At 36.4% G+C, this 17,747-nt stretch overlaps 1 protein-coding gene across 8 annotated transcripts in view; it reads right to left on the reverse strand.

Moving 5' to 3' along the window:
* cnksr2a (connector enhancer of kinase suppressor of Ras 2a) overlaps positions 1–17,747 on the reverse strand; it is a 676,696-nt gene that overhangs the window by 172,510 nt on the left and 486,439 nt on the right. For all 8 annotated transcript variants that reach the window (XM_051926925.1, XM_028799452.2, XM_028799451.2 and 5 more), the window contains 2 exons: positions 15,366–15,414; positions 12,103–12,275 (listed from right to left, as the gene is read on the reverse strand). In XM_051926925.1, the coding sequence (XP_051782885.1) occupies positions 12,103–12,275; positions 15,366–15,414 (222 nt within the window). The remainder of the gene's footprint in view (positions 1–12,102; positions 12,276–15,365; positions 15,415–17,747) is intronic.

Genomic DNA, 17,747 nt, shown 5'->3' on the forward strand with positions numbered 1-17,747 from the left:
AAACTAAATAAGATAAGGGCTTTCAAAATCGATAAATGAAAGAATGCATTATTAGTGTGAAAGAGGACAGACATAATGCTGGAGGTCACCACATTCCAAATCAAGCTGTTAGGGCACACTAGATATTATTTAGTGAAGGTTCAATGGACACAAATAGTAGCCTGGAAAAACATGTTTTTATAATCTGGTCTCATTTTTTCAGCATTTGATTTAATTTCTTATGTGAAGTATATTTTTTATAGATTAAAAGTTTTTTTCTTACTAGATTTCAAGTTGCTCAAACCATCTGAAAATACACAAACAGAAATAATGTTGTGATTTGGTTGTTAAAAACATCCTCATTTACTTTGCTACAAAAAGCCTAATGATGCCCTGCCTTTAGCAAAACTTGTCTGCACCATTTTTGCAGCAGCTATGCATAAGGCCAGTGCTATTACCTATAAAGACTTGCAGATGAACCTTTTCCACTCTTTTGATTGTAGTATTAAGTCTGTGTTCTTTAATTTACATTGAAAATATGAGATTCATAGTTCATAGGAGAATTACAAAAGCAATATACAAAATGTCCTCTACAAGTTACCAGGTATTTCACTGAAAAAGCACACAATTTGCAATATACTTTATTTTAATAATAATGACACTACCTACCAGTCCACAGCTAATTTAATATATGCACACTTGGACATATTCAGAAATTTATTATGAATGACCCTTAAGGTCAAGATGTTATGTTCATGTACTTCTCAGTATAGGTACTATGATGAAATCTGGTAGATTTGGTGTTGATCAACTAAAGCTATCCAAAACACTGATGGAGAGTGAACAATAATCCATGTAAATAAAAGGATAAGTGCCTGTGTTTCTGTCCAGTTGAAATATCTCTGTCATTCCAACAGATGGCACATCGCAAACATTAACACTGCTATTACAAATCATATACCAAATGGCCTATAACAGAGACATACTGCATGCATTGCATGATGCACTGCAAACATTAATGCTGAGGTCTGCGTTGATTAATTGTTTTAATCAATTGTTGACAATGGCGGTGCTCTTAGACGCTGCGGCTGTGGGCTCTCTGACTCAGAGTTCGGTTTTTCCACCCTGCCTGGATAAATACACGTATAGCCAGCAGGATATTTTATCTATCGGCTTACAGAGAGAGAGTTGCTCGACATCCGAGTTTCTCCACGTCCACAACATTCCGGATGACATCGCACGAACACTGGGCTCTCCGTGGATTACAATCCCAGCTTCGAGGAGCCGGCGGCAGCACAAACAATGTAAACAAAAGAGGGAGCGTGCTAGTGAGGCTAAGGAAGCAGCCACACAAACCACCGCTTCCAAGCATTTTCTTCTCAAATGTGAGGTTGCTGGAAAACAAACTGGACGAGTGGAAGCTGTGGATTGCAACAGAAAAGATCATTATGGACTGCTGCATCCTGCTGATCATGGAGATGTGGCTTAATCCACTCATACCGGACACGGCGATCGAGATAGCAGGCTACACAACACACCGGCAAGACAGGACAGAGAGCTCCGGTAAGAAAAGAGGAGGGGGGGCTGTGAATTTATGTGAATAGCAGCTGGTGCACGAATTCCACCATAGTCACCAGACACTGCTCTCCAGACGTGGAGTTTATGACAATTAAATGCAGACCCATATACCTGCCCTGTGAATTCAACGCCATACTGATAACTGCTGTGTTTATAGCATCAGATGCTAATGCTAACTCGGCTCTGGGGCTTTTGCATGACACCATCAGCAGTAAACAGTGCAAGTATCCTGAGGCTGTTCACATCATTTCTGGGGACTTTAATCATGCAGATCTGAAAGCAGTTCTCCCCAAATTTCATCAACACATAAAGTGTGCAACCAGGGGAGTAAAAGCACTGTACACAAACATCAGACAGGCCTATAGGGCTAAACCCCTAGCACACCTTGGCCAGTCTGATCACACATCCTTGCTTCTGATCCCTGCATATACCAACCTCAGGAAACAAGCTCCCCCTATGACAGTGTTTCTCAGCCTCGGTCCTGGGGACCCCCTGTGACTGCAGGTTTTTGTTCCAACCAGATTCCTAATCAGTGACAACTCCTAATAATACTGATCTCACTTAATTAGCTGGTATTATTTTTCTTTTATCCTACATTCAGAAAAGCACAGCAGCATGATTTTTACATCTATAAGACATTTAGGAATATTTCTGCTTTTGCTATAGATATAAATGCTTAATTCTCTTTTGTTGATTTCATCATATTTTGCCCTTTCTCTGTGCAGTTTTTCCCCTTTGTTGTATCTTATTAATGAGAATTAAAAATGAGCAGAGCAGACATGCTAGCAAACAACACCAAATAATCAAAGGCTGCGACTACTTTAGCATCAGATCCACTGATTAGTAAATAATGGATTAATTAAACAATTAGAACACCTAGAAAAGTAGAATGAAAATCAAGATGAAAATATTGTTAAAAAGAAAAAAATACATTATTCCTATATAACTTCTTGGTACATTTTAATATATATATATATATATATATATATATATATATATATATATATATATATATATTTCTCTTTTTAACCAAACTTAGTTTTCGAATTTCTATATTGTTCCCAAAACACAGAACTTGGGAAATAACAGTTCACTTAATTAGCCCAGGAGTCCAATTAAAAACAGAAGCTGGTTGGAACAAAAACCTGGAGCCACAGTGGGTCCCCAGGACCGAGGTTTAGAAACACTGCACTATGACCAGGACTGTTACCATATGGCCTGATGAGGTCTCCCAACAGTTGCAGGACTGCTTCCAGAGAACCAATTGGGAGGATTTCAATCACCAAAAGTTGGAGAACCACACTACGGCAGTCCTGGATTACATCAGGTTCTGCACGGACAACATCACCAGGGACAGATGCATAAGGATTTATCCTAACAGGAAGCCCTGGATGACGAGGGATGTCCAGAGTCTGCTGAAAGCCAGGAATACTGCTTTCAGGTCTGGGGATGGGGCTCTTTACAGTAGCCAGAGCAAACCTGAAGAGAGGCATCCGAGAGGCCAAGGCAGCGTACAGAAGGAGGATAGAGGACCATCTGAGGAGCAACAACACCAGGCAGGTGTGGCAGGGTGTCCAGCACATTACCGGCTACAAATCCAGCAACTCCTCGGCCGCTGAGGGAGACGCTTCTCTGGCAGAGCAGCTGAACATCTTCTTTGCCCGCTTTGAGGTGACACCAACAGCAGCTCCATCACAGCCGCCTGTTCACAACAGCAACATACTTATGGTGGAAGAGTGTGAGGTGAGGCGGGTGATGAGGAAGATGAACCTGAGGAAGGCTGCAGGACCCGACAGTGTGGTTAGACGGGTGCTGAAAGACTGTGCAAATCAACTGGCCGGAATCTTCACTAGGATTTTCAACCAGTCCCTTTCCCGAGCCACTGTCCCATCCTGCCTCAAGTCCTCCATCATTGTTCCGCTGCCAAAAAAATTCATCACGAACAGTCTGAATGATTTTCGCCCAGTGGCACTCAAACTGTCATCATGAAGTGCTTTGAGAAACTGGTGCAGAGTCATATCATTGCCTGCCTGCCAGCAGACCTGGACCCATTTCAATTTGCTTACGAAGCAAAGAGATCCACAGAGGACGCTGTGGCCACAGTCCTTCATGCTGCCCTGACCCACCTGGAGCAGCAGGGGAGTTATGCCAGACTGCTCTTTGTGGACTTCAGCTCAGTGTTTAACATTATCTTCCCACAACGACTGGTGTCCAAACTGATAAACTGGGACTTCCATCACTCACGTGCAGTTGGATAATGGACTTCCTGTCTGGTTGCTACCAGAGGGTCAGGCCTGGGTCCCCACACCTCCACTGCTCTCAGCCTCAACATCGGGACGCTGCAGGGTTGTGTACTCAGCCTGCTTCTCTACACATATGACTGTGTCCCCACTCACCATAGCAACAAGATCATAAAGTTCGCGGATGACACGACGGTGGTCAGACTCATCTTGGGCAAGGAGGGTGAGCTGGCATACAGGGACGAGGTGGAGCGACTGTCAGAGTGGTGCAGTCAATAACCTGCTCCTCAACACCACAAAAATGAAGGAGCTTGTTATTGACTTTACAAAAAACAAAACTGACATCCAGCCACTTATCATTGGCGGGGCCTGTGTGGAGAGGGTCCCGGTATTCAGGTTGCTGGGCATTGAGCTGGAGGATGACCTGACCTGGAGAGCCAACACCAAGGAGCTGCTGAAGAAGGCGCAGCAGAGACTGTATTTTCTGAGAATCCTCAGAAAGAACCCTCTCCCCAAAAATCTGCTCCTTACCTTTTATCACTGTTCCATCGAGAGTGTTCTCACGTACGGACTGTGTGTGTGATACGGTAGCTGCACTTCCTCAAAAAGGAAAGCGCTCCATAGGGTCGTCAGGACAGTGGAGAGAACAATTGGTTGTACCATCCCTACACTGGAACAAACCTACACGTCCCGATCCCACAAAAAAGCAATAGACATTTCACAGAATTCATCACATCCCGGTCATTGCCTCTTCCAGCTTTTACCATCGGGCAAGAGATACACAGCAAAGAAAACCAGGACAAACCGCCTTAAAAACAGCTTTTATCCAAAAGCAATCATGGCCCTGAACTCAGAATAAAACTGCTCCATATCATTCTCCCAATGTGCAATATAGACCTTAAGTTAACCAGTGCAATTTGTATATATAACAAGTGTAATTCATATATTTTTTAAAGAACTTTTATTACTATTCAGTTTGTTATTATTTTCTCTCTTCTTGTCTTTTTAACTCTTATGCCTCACACTGAGTCGACTGTACCTTCAATTTCGTTGTTCCTTTGTAATAGTGACAATGACAATAAATATCTATCTATCTCTTAGACTTCAACCCATCTTAGATGAGTGTCACTTCTAGTAATACAAAACTATATTTTATTTTCATAGTACTTTTTCAGATTAAAAGTAATTTGAGCTCATATATTAGGTACTGTCATTCAAGTTTATCTCAATGAACTTTGTTTATTCTGTAATAACCATCTTTACTATTGCCCCAATAGTTTCTCAATATTAATCTAAAGTACTCTAAAGTTGTTTTTTTCATCACTATCCCTACGTGGCAGTTTTGCATTATATCTGTGAGGAAGACATATTTCTTTGGCAAATGGCCACAAGTCATTCCAAAGTTTTCGCTTATCTAGTAAATCCATCTTTCCCAGGGCCGGATTAAGAGCTTTGGGGGCCCGTAGCACATTTCAAATTTGGGGGCCCTTTAGGTCTGCATCATCTGAAGTTTAGATTCTGAACAGTTCAAACCGGACTAAATAATTATTTGACTCTCGATTATAATAAGAATCTTATAATATTTATGTGAATTTTATGTGTTGGGCCCCTAAAGTTTTGTTGTGTAAGAAATTTACAGTTTAAAAACGTAAAGATAATATTTTTAAAGACCAGTTTTTCAATGCTACACTTTTTCATTAAATATTGGGTCCACCATTTGGGGGCCCCCGAAATTGCGGGGCCCGTAGCATATGCTACATGTGCCTATTGGTTAATCCGGCACTGATCTTTCCTACTTGTAGTACATTCACAACTCTTGTTCTTCATGCAAAGAGTATGATTTACATTTTGATGATTATTAGTTACATTATCTTTTGTTTTTACTGTTGATCTCAGTTATTCACTGTTCAGAAGAAATAAATGGAATTTTAAGACTGTTATTGAACTCTGTATTTTCTTGTACTGTAGATGGATTTTAAGATCCAGATTTAATATTGGAATATACAGGAAGGGACCCAGGCTCACTTTCTGTGTTTTCCATTGTTAACATCCTTTTTTCCTTTCATGCACTTCTCTTTGTATTGTGAATCCTGTTTTATATTAATTTTTTTCATGTTTTCAAGAACCAGACAACTGATAGACAAAAAGGATTTTGCAGCTAGTGTTGTGCCAGTCCAGATTTTCTGACAACTGAATCTAAACCCATTTTTGAACCTTAAACGGGTGACAATAGGGAGTTAGTGGAGGCAGATAAGAAGTGTAGTGATAATACATAAGCTGCACTGGTATAATCAGAAGGTTCAGCAGGATGTTACATAAATTCTGACTGGACCAGCTGCATGGCTAAAATAATATAAAGTATGAGTAGACACTCTGGACATAATAATAAGCAACTGTAATTAACAAAAAACCACAGAAGCAGGTGCAATGCGAAATCAAGCAAATAAATCTGAACTGCTTCAGTTACATGTAGAGAAATTCTGCCTAAAATTCCACTTTACATTTCACATGGCTCTAGATTTAAAAAAAAAAAAAAGTATCCAAACTATGCAAACAGACAAATGTTATCCCAATCACCAAAACTGCACATCCAAAATCCTTAGCCCTATTTGAACCCTTACCAGTCTGCATAAAGAGCAAAAAGCTATTCATCTGAATCTGGTGTATGCACATCTAGAAGGCTTCAAACCCCACTCAAGATTCCTTTTATAGATTTTTTTCTTCTGCCTTTAATAGAATCAGACCTCAACATTTAGGTGAGAAACTGATTGATAAATTCTTTATGGGCCATAACTTGGTGTTAACCAATGCATAAACGTGTTTGCTTTAGTATCAATGTAGTTGGCATCCATATTCATTTTTTAATCATTTGTGTAATTTTCCAAAGTTAAATTAACTTTTTATTTCAAACTTTGAAGCAAGTAATACTTTACAGCTTCCTGATATTGTCCTGCAGATTACAAAATCCTCAATGGAACAAGCAGCAGAAAGAAGGATTTTAGGTAACAACTGTGTGCTAATACCATTGCTGGGAAGCCACTATAATGTCCAAGAAAAGCTGCATTCATCCAAGCTAGAACATACTTATTAGATGCTTATCACCGAGATGCAGACAGGCATAAAGCACCCAGTAATGAAGTCAACAAAATAAACTCATCATATATGACTGCCATGACTGAACAATGTATTTCCCCAAGGAAGTCAAAGAGAAATAAAAACAAAATCTGCACCAGGAATAGCAAGTGAAATCTTTATGAAAAAGGTATACGGTGTATTTTAGAGCAGAGTTGACAAAACAGCATGATGGTAAAATTAAAATATTGAAAACAACATATTGTTTTTTTCCCCCCAAAATGAAGAAATTAAAGAAAACATTTTTTGGAGATAAATAAACACCTGCTGGTGGCCAATCATTTAAGCAACATATGAAATTAAAACAATATGACCCTTGATTAGCATATGGCTAATGAGTTTTTCCCTGTTGTCTTTATCTCACTCTCCTGATTGCCAGTTTTGTAGTTACATACAATATACCCAGTAATTATTTGATGTTCTCATTTAACAGCTTAAACACACTGCTATTGCCTGCACAAAGCATTATAGCTTCATAACAGTTGTTGTTGGTTGTGCTTACAACTAAACAATTTTACCTGAGATTGCTTGCACTTTGACACATATCTGCCTGAATCAATCCTCTAATTCAATCCAAATTAAAGAAATTTTGTCAACAAAAGTAATATCTGTCATTTATATAGAAAGATTGCCTTTGATTACAGCATTGTGATTTTAATGAAAAAGGTAAAAATAAAAATAAGCAAACAAAAAAAATCTAAAATTACAGATAAAGTGCTACCAAACTCATCACCACCAATGTGTACTAAAATGCATACATAATTCAAAGATACTTACAATAATATGCTTTCTAATGCCTCTATCAAACCTTGGGGTGGGGTCAAAAAACTACAGTTTAAAAAGCACTTTGATATTGATTTTTCGGGCATTTTTTTAATGCCATACCTTATTCTGATGTATATAGTAATTTATGGAATTTTGAGTAGATAACATCATTCAGTCTTTCAAATAATTTGTTATTTCTGATGTTTAACTTTAAATAAACAATTGCTTCATTCTGCACGTAGAGGTTTCTACTCATATGGACCCTAAAAACAGACATGCCATGAAAAATTGCATCAGTAGAGTAATACAAAATCTACAGAATGTAAAATAAAATATGCTACGGAATACTTTTGTTTCATCCATACCATTCGGTCTTTCCTGTCAGATTATAGTTTTCTGTAGCTTTAACACAGCTGAACAGTTATAAGGCAGTAAGCGTGAATGGAGTAAATTTAAGAAATATGAAATATCTAGATTAAATATAGTCAGCATATTCGTAGCTAAGATGGCACCATAGTGCGTAATGATTAGCCCTGACACTTTACAGATCCAGTGTGCTAGGTTAAATTCCAGCACCTGTCTGCATGGTGTCCACATGTTTACTCACATGCCTCTGTGCTGCTCTTCTGGGTATTCCATTTATCCTCCTACATTCTCAAAGCAGGTTTGGTTAAATGGTCCCAGTGCATGTATGTGAGTGGTCTATGCCCTTTTCCTACATTATGACCTGTGCTGCCAAGATAGGTTCTTGCTCCCTGCTATTCTGAACTGGAGTTGGGAGATTTAGGAATGACTGTGACTATTATTAGTTTGCCAGTGAAAGTAACATTTTCTTTGAGATTAGCATAAACTGTTAAAAGACCATAAGAAACAATAATGGTGAACTGTGTTATCATAGGGAAAGCCATTCTACAGAGTTCTTAGTTTTCTGCTAAAAGGTCATCCTTTTCAGATTTAAGGGGTTGTTTTAACCGTGGGTATATCTACAGCAGAAATGTCTTGAAAGTTATCCTTAGGCTGGGCTGTGGGAACAATTTTTGGTAAGGGGTGCTGCTAACTATATAATAAAGGCTACTATAATTAATGCTGTATAAAAAGGTAAATTTTTCTTTGGGTCAAATAAAATTCTATCATTGTAACATGTATCTCAGTTTCATAAATTTCATATGACAATTAAAAAAGCATCAGCATAGGATATTTTAAATGAAATACAATACAATAATATGAAAATATTTTTTTATTTGCAAGCAATGTACACGCAGTACAAAAAGCTAACTGGTGGCCACTTTCAGTTACCTCAGTTGTGAGCTCATAATGTCGTTGTCACAAGTGCGGAGGATGCTGCAGCACCTTTTACTGGAAGTCACGGCATCTGCAGCTTCGGTGTCTGATTTTACAAACATGATTAAAATTATTTAAAAGTGACATAAAACTACTTCTTGTTGGTACTGGGAAGGAGCAAAAAAAAACTCTTTTTAGATAACTGGTTAAAAGACATAATGTATACATTTGAATAACAGCCTTCTCAAGGCATCAGAGTGCAAAGGTAGAGCAACCTTATTACACATTGGTTGTGCAAATATGCACTGTACATTGCTTACAAATAACTTTGTATACTTATGCATTCATTCTCAAATCAATTAAATTCAAAACAGAGGTCAAGTCACCAGCACTGAGCACAAAGCAGGAATTTATCATAGAGACAAATGAGGCAACACAAGATACTAAGAATTACAAGGAAGAACCACGAAGCAAAACTATTTAGCCACATTCACAGAAGGCATTGATGGACCAACCTAGGAACTTCAGTAATTCACACATTTATGACTATCCAGAGCAATTTTAAGTTACTCATATGCTTTACTGTATTTTCTGTTTCCGAGAATTGTACATGATCTTGTTTTGTGTTTTTCAACAAGTTCTTTCTCCGACAAGTTTGCATAAAACATGACACTTTAAATTTGTTATATGCCCACAATCCATGTGCACAATTTGTAGTACATAATTAATGTTGGCAATATTTATCTAAATTTCTGAACCACATCCCCAGCATTAACAACAACATGAAACACAGAGTGTAAAACACTGTCCTGTGCCTGTGATCACAGCTTCTGCTTATAGGCATGTGTGGGACCTTACACAAAGGAAAAACAAAAACATTTTGCCATGTTCTTGAAATTTAAAAAACATTTAGTATTGAAGGGTTATTATTTGGCATAACATTTTATCTTTACAGCAACTTGTTTGGCCAGTTCCAAAAATTACAAAGGATTTCATTTAACTGGTCAGTCATTCTGATATGTAGACATTTACTTTACAAGTGAATAAGGTACTAATGTCACTTAATTTCAGGGCCGCAGAATTCCAATTATTAAGAGTGGAATTCATTAATGTCTATGATAAAGGAAATGTATGGAACAAATGGGTGCCGTTTCTTGTTAAATCCTGTAGTTTCATACTCAAAAAAATAACAGCCTTCTTCTGATTCAGAAGTAGTTGCAGAAGTGTATATGTTGTATTTAGAAAAAACAGTTATAAAGTTTTTACATTCATACTGATATTTCACTAATAAGGCAGTGCCAGTTCTAGCCTTTTTGCTGCCCTAGGCAATGTCATACCCAAAGTCTTGAAGGCAATTGCTTCACAGATGATTGCTGACTTAAGAGAGCTTTTGACTCCCTTGTGGTTTTGGACAAGTTGTATGTTTTTGTGACACCTAAGAGTGGAGTGGGTTGGGTGAGGCCTGGGGGGTATCCCCTCAGTGTTTCTCTCAGGCAAAAGGGGAAGATGTGGGCTGCACAGTAGGATTCCAAAGGTCACTCAAAGTCTATTAGAGCTGATAAAATGCCTCAACCTGTTTGGCAGAGCTGACCCTGCTAATATACACAACTTTCTTTGTGTACCAGTTATATTTAGCAATTTACTTGGCCTTGTAAAAACTCTTTCATTTCACACGTAGATCACACTGAAGTTAATGAAATGATTAGAATATGTTAAAAGTACAAATGCAACAAATGTGAACAATGATTCTTCCTTATTCTTGGACCAACAATCATACATGGTGCTTGGAAATACTTAAAGTTCATATCATTTTTTTGTATCCTTGTTCCTTTCTTATCATCATAATGCTCAGATGACTGATTGACTGATTTGTGTGTGCATGTTTGTGTTTTTTCCAAGACATATTTACTGGAAATGCATTTAGCAGATTAATCTGCTTGAACTTGTTTGCAGGGAAGTAACTGAATTAAAATAGTGGTCAAGAGTCCTTTATAATAAAACATCTGACCATTTTAATAAAAATAAATAATAATGAATACCTAAAAATTAAAATATGTGTATTCATCTTTTTACTGTCAAACCCTTTTAATCCTATTTATGGTTAAGATACAGACTGGAACACTTGCCTATTAAAAAATGTATTATTGTTTTTGTGAAAAACTATATATTGTGCTGTAAGATAATACAAGATTAGCATATACAATGTAACAAATATGTGTATTTCAAAAATAATAGCAGATGAACAAATTTCCAATCCATGCATTTTCAGAAAGTATAAGTTCACTTTTCTTTTTAAACATAAAAAACAATTACGTATATTTAATCAGAGCAGTACATGACACATACTGTAAGTTTACTCTGTAAGTAGTGTACATAAATGTAAAAAATGATACTACAACATACCTTCACTATACTAATTTGAAGGGAACGAAAACACTTGTTCATTTATTCTTCCAAAGAGATTAATTTTAAAGGGCTACCTTCCTTCCTTATGAAAGTATACTTTACACACATTGTTGCTTCCTATCAGTCTGACAGGCAGACAATTATTGTTGTAAGAATTTACTATTTGTTAATCAAGATTTTGCCTATTTATATTCTGAACATGGCAGTGCAGTGACACAGTGTTTACTGCTCCCAAATCCAGTGACCAGATTTTGTCATTTAAAATCAAAACAGATACCCAAATTAATCTACCGTGTCACCTTAATCTTTTAGTATAATTCTCGTCCAAACTATGCTTTAAAAAGTGGGATTATCTAAACATTTCTGTTCTGTAGACATACAGATGAATACATCACTAAAAACGTTTCGGAGAAAGTGGCATGAGAAAAAGTTAGAAAGATGAAAATATTGAAAATATAAAGTGCAAATTGGTTGAACAGAACATCTGAATTAAAAGGAAATAGATAAAGGTAGCTTGTTCAAAACAATTCATCATAAAATATTTCTAAAAAAAAGAGACAATTTAGAGGATAGTACTTTTTGTGTCAACCTTTACTGAAGTCTGATTCGATCAATTTGATTTGTTTTAAATTTTTTAAATAAGTGTTTTTAAAATGATTAACTTTCATATAAAATACTTCAAAACATATTTAGACATTTCAAAAAAAAATCCAAAACTTACTTCTTCATTCATGTACCAATAAAGTGAGGTATCTTTTAGAACAAACCAATACTTTTTCCATTTCTGAGAAAAATAACTCTTTGCATCTTTCTTCTTCCAAAGCCATCCTTCACAGTCCCCACGACCGAGGTCTTTACAAGAAATCCGCCTCTTACTCATTGCTGTTGCTGCGCCTGAAACACACCAGAATAATCTGTTAGTGACACCGTCAGTTTTTATTTTATGAAGCATTTTACTGAAGCCATGCCTCTTTGGTGTGTTTTTTTTTTTTTTTGCATCTACACTGAAATAGCAAGCATCTCTTCAGTATCAACAGGACACTAACCTTTCTTCTGTAGTACCTAGGCTTCAATGAATACATTTAAAGAAAGCACCTTTCAAATGCCCTTTGATGTTCTTACTAAACATGAATCCACGTTTTAAACATTATTACTAGTAAAATTAAAAACGATTTCATAACTTTAACTACAATACTACCCAAATAAATATTACTCAATTAAAAATGGGCAAAAATCTGCAGATATTACAAATATACAAAACATACTGTAATACCAAAGGATTACTATGATCGCTAAAATCAGATGAATATTAATAAAGTGAATTTGGGAGTTTGCATATTATATACACATTGTGATAACAGATTACATCACATCTTCAAAAGATTTGGAGGGTACTGTCAATATACCATACCGTATAACAGAAACCATTTCTTGCTAGCCCCCCACTAGAGAAACATGCAATGCAAATACATTGACATTGCAGTCACAAAATAATAAGGCAATGGCAATGAAAATTAGAAACACAATATGAATTAAAACAAATCAAGCAATCATTTAAGTACAAGTAAAAGAGTTCATTGGTAATGCGGATGACTTAATGGAGTCTTAGCCATGGATTAAACAAATGATTATCTGGGAGTTATGAATTTAATGGCTAGGGTTAAAAAATTTACGCAAGTCTGGATGGAAACAAATTGTTGTTGTTGTTGTAGCAGTAGGTACTCCAGTCTAGATGCTTCCTAGAGGACTACCCTCCGCATTCTTTTGTCAAAAAATATTCTGCCCTTTATGGATGGGACTGTGGCTGTCTAGTGATGAATTGGGTTAATTTAAATACCTAATCCTTGGCCTTGTGGTCTGCCACAGTACAGTTGCCATACCAGACTACAATGCAGCCAAGATGCCAAATACAGAGAAGCCCCAGAAAGTCAGGTTTTGGAATGGAAAAAAAAAATCTCTCTCACTTAAACATATGCCTCCAATGTTAGTCCAGCACCAGCAAGCAATATTTTTGTGAAATAAAAAAATAAGCTTCCATATAGTGAAAGAATATAAGCAATTGTGTGACTTTTTCTGTTATTACTGCCTAGTTGTCTATGGAGCAGAGGCAGCAATACACATACATTTACATTTATTCATTTGGCCTACACTTTTATTCAAAGTGACTTGCAACGTTGGAGATACCATTGGTTACGTTTCTTTTTGTGTTTTTTTCCAATTAGAGCACAGGTTGGTGAAGTGACTTGCTCAGAGTCACACAGTGGCAGTGGTGGAATTTGAAACCACAACTTCTGGGTCTGAAGTCGAAAGCCTTAACCACCGCACCACTGTCTACCCATCTAGGCATCAACATTCAATAATGTCAATAATCGTGCTCAGCAAGGACTCTTTGAGGTGAAGCCAAGCCCCTGGTCCTGAAGAGGAAGGTTTAGGAAGGTGAGCAATTAAGTGATATTCATAGCTGGTCTCCTTTTAGAATAGATTAATCTCACAACAGTATTTTAATTTAATATGTTTATCATGGCCCTGAAAGCTGGTGACAAGCTGAATGTTGGATGGACATGCAAGTAAGAATTTCACTACATGTGTCACCATTCTACTAGTACTACTACTACTTAAGAGAAAAGACAATACAGTGGTCCTAGGTGTCACTAGGGGGCATCTTAACCTGAGAACATTTAAACTTGTAGTGAAATCAGGATCCTGGAGTGTTTCCCAAGGATGTTATCAGAAGCTAAGTCCCAGCTGTAATGTGAATTTTGAGCAAAGGTTTTCTAGGAAGAATTTAAGGAGGCTAGGGTTGTGTAGGGAGAAACAGTGAGAAAAGATGGCAAGTGTAAGCCTGGATTGTGGAGTGAAACCAGACCAGTGTGGCATGAAGGCTTTTTTTGTTAATTTTGCTTACTATTTTGTGATTGGTCTTCTCTAAAACAAAACACTAGTTTTTGCATCCTTTACTGTTCTGTATGTAGGCTGAAATGCCTACAGAGTGATACTGTTACTATATAGTCTATAGACTTTGTACCAGACGTCTTACATAATGTATACTGTATCAGAGGGCAAGTAAATTCCTCTTTAATGCTACATATAAAGAAAATCACCAGAACCTACCTATGTTGTTCAGGTTTACAGCCCACTCCGGCACCTGCGACCCAGCTGAATTTACTTTTTTGCTCGGCACTGCCTCAACTTCAGACAAGACATGACAAGTACTCTTAGAAAGTGATTTCATCATAGCTGACAAGGCACCTTTTGCAGCTTTGTCAGTGCAAAATTATTATTGATCTTTTAGGAATGAAATATATGAAGGTAGGTGTAAGCATTTAAAGTCCCAGTCTAACAAAAGTTATTATTTGTGTTAAATGTTAGTTGTGTGTGATATCTAGACATTCTGGTCATTTTATATTTCAGTAAAAATAAAGGGTTTATGCAAGACTTCTTAACATTTTACTGGATTTAAACAGTACTATCGAACTGCTGATGTTTTTCCTTTCTCTTTAATATGCTGTATCTATATAAGTATAATCTTATCGATTGCCTCAAATCTATTGAAGTTATGCTCAATGAGACATAGACTCAAAACATAAAAATGAAAGAAATACGGCAAAAAAAGGTGTTAATGCTGTAAGGAAAAATCTATAGCTCAAGATCAGAACAGTGTGGTGAGGCAGACAATGTGGTCCAGTGTCTAAAGCATTATAGTTTAAAAAATTCAGTTTTTCACATTCAGTTTCAGTCTCTGGTGAAAGTTAGCTAACTTTCCTGTACTCAATCTGCAAAAAATATATAAACAGTTGAAGTTTATACTGATGTATTGTAAATGCAGTTTGACTTGTAAAAAGAAATTAACCAAAGGTATAATATTATTATTGTTGTTATAATAATAATAATGATAATAATAACAAACCACATCCACCAATACTACCAGCAAAAAGAACAATGAAAGGGCCAATGGATACTACCGTCACTGTAACAAATACTCACCTCTGCTTTTCTTTTTAGACTTTTGATGCAAAGATGACTGTTGAAATGTCTGAAAAAGGTAAAAGGTTTTCATTAGCAGTATCATGAAGTATTTTTTTAGTATATTTCTAAAATATTACAGAATATGTATATCTCTTTATACTGTTTTTAAATGAAAATGACAAACACTGTAAACAAGCATAATAGAGAAGAAAATAGCCTTAAGGGATTTTTTCTCCCTAACTTTTTGTTTTACTTGTAATACCATAAAAAGTGATGACCAGTACTGTCTAGCTGCATCACAGTCTAGTCAGGCAACACCACAAAGCACCTGGTTAAATAGCCCACATCATCACTCAGCATCAACTCAATGCAGGATCTTTATCACAAAAGAAAGCATTTCTAATTGTTTCACACTCAAAACCACATGCCTTTTTTCCACCTAGTAAACTTCAAGACATTCAGTTGTATGCCAGCAGACTTAGCAGTTTAAATTTCTAAAATCCATACAGACACTTGTTTCTGTGACCAAGGCTCTATCATATAAGCACCTGCACTACCAGTTTGCATTGCCAGTTCAATGTTATTGAGATGTGCTTATAAAAAAGCATTCACCTCATTTTATTGTCATACAACATTGAATCACAGTAGATTTAATTTGGCCTTTTTGACACCGATCATCAGAAAAAGATTCTTTAATGTCATAGTGAAAACAGATTTCTGCAAAATTAATTATAAATACAAAACATAAAATATTGGCATAAATATTAATATGACAAATGGAAATCATCACTGGACAAGCCAATTGGTTTTAGAATTCTCTAAAGCACACAAACACACACACATATTATATATATATATATATATATATATATATATATATGGTTGAATTGTTTTACTGTCAAATAATGCAAAGAGTACGCTACTCAACAATTCTATGATCTGCTTCTCACAACTGAAAGAGGGTACCGTGGTGGATGTTAGCAGACTTGCTGACCATCCACAAGCGTTAGCTGGTAGGTAACCACCCATACAATCAGACTGTGATTCAGACCACGAATGCCATGAATTATATATATATGTATGTATGTATATATATGTATGTATGCAAACTTCTCTAAAATTCAAATCAGTTAACTAAATCCCCAAACACATACCTGAATGTTATGCCTTGCATTTACTGACTTCCTTGTGAATATTTGGTTTTACAGAGGCATGGTACAGTTAATAAAACTTTGAGTTGTTATTGTAAGTGACATAAAATTCTGCTGTGCCAATTACATATGATGAAAATATTTTTATACTGGATTTTATTTGTAATTAGCTGCTAAACTGTTCTTTGCACACTAAACACTGCATTGCAATTCTTTACAAATGACCGTAAGAACAAGAAATGCTTCAGAATGGCAATTAAAATCTGTGAACAGAAAACTGTGTACTTTTTGCAAAATCAGGCAATATAATTTTGAAATGATGAATTTAAGAGACTGCTAACCCATCCATTTATCCATCCATTTTGGAACCAATTTATTCCATTTCAGTCTATTTCAGCAGCATTTTGCATGAGACCTGGGTACTTTGTCCAATGTTGGCTCAAAGAACAAGATTGACAGTAGAAGTCATTACTTAGTGCATCTGTTCTGAAATGGGCTACTGTCTTTTCAAGTACCCACTAATCATTAGAATGTTTGTTTATCTGTCTCTGAAATTTGGAGGAGAAATCTTTTTTGGCAAAAACAGACTGATTCCCCCCCCCCCCAATATATTTTCTATCTGCTAAGAACAGCAGATTACAATGTTCACTCGGGAAATACAATCCTAGCAAAATGGTAGATAATATAGACAAGTGAGTGTTTATTGAAGGCTATTAATTGCGTTCCTGACTATTTAATCTGCATGTAACCTTCAATTATAGTATGCAGCAAACATCTGGAAATTTCTGCAGCCTTGTTATCTATGTAGTGGTGCTCATTTACATGAAAGACTGCAATTAATCACAATGTCATATCAAAAGTATCCCCTCACACAGATGACAACAGAACAAAATTGCATCATCCACTAGCCCCATCCAAAAAAAAAAAAAGAGAATGTAAATGTAACTTATTTAACAAAGTCTGTTTACTACAGTGGTTTGCCTTCAGTCTCTTCCCCCATGAGGGATTTAAGACAAAAAACATCCCTCAGACACAAACTGACACCTACACGTATCCACACAACTTGTTTGTGTTCATGAATCTGATAATCACTACTAACAGAATTAATGTGATGATAAAGGCCAGTGCTCATAACTTTCAATCAGTTAAGACACACAAATGATAATGCAAATACTGCTTAAAATGCGTTTTTTAATCACTTGAAATGAAATTCATTCACAGTTTCAAGTAGGCATAAAATGTCAGTGTT

Source organism: Erpetoichthys calabaricus, chromosome 4 (assembly GCF_900747795.2).
Source record: "Erpetoichthys calabaricus chromosome 4, fErpCal1.3, whole genome shotgun sequence".
Lineage (NCBI taxonomy): Eukaryota > Metazoa > Chordata > Cladistia > Polypteriformes > Polypteridae > Erpetoichthys > Erpetoichthys calabaricus.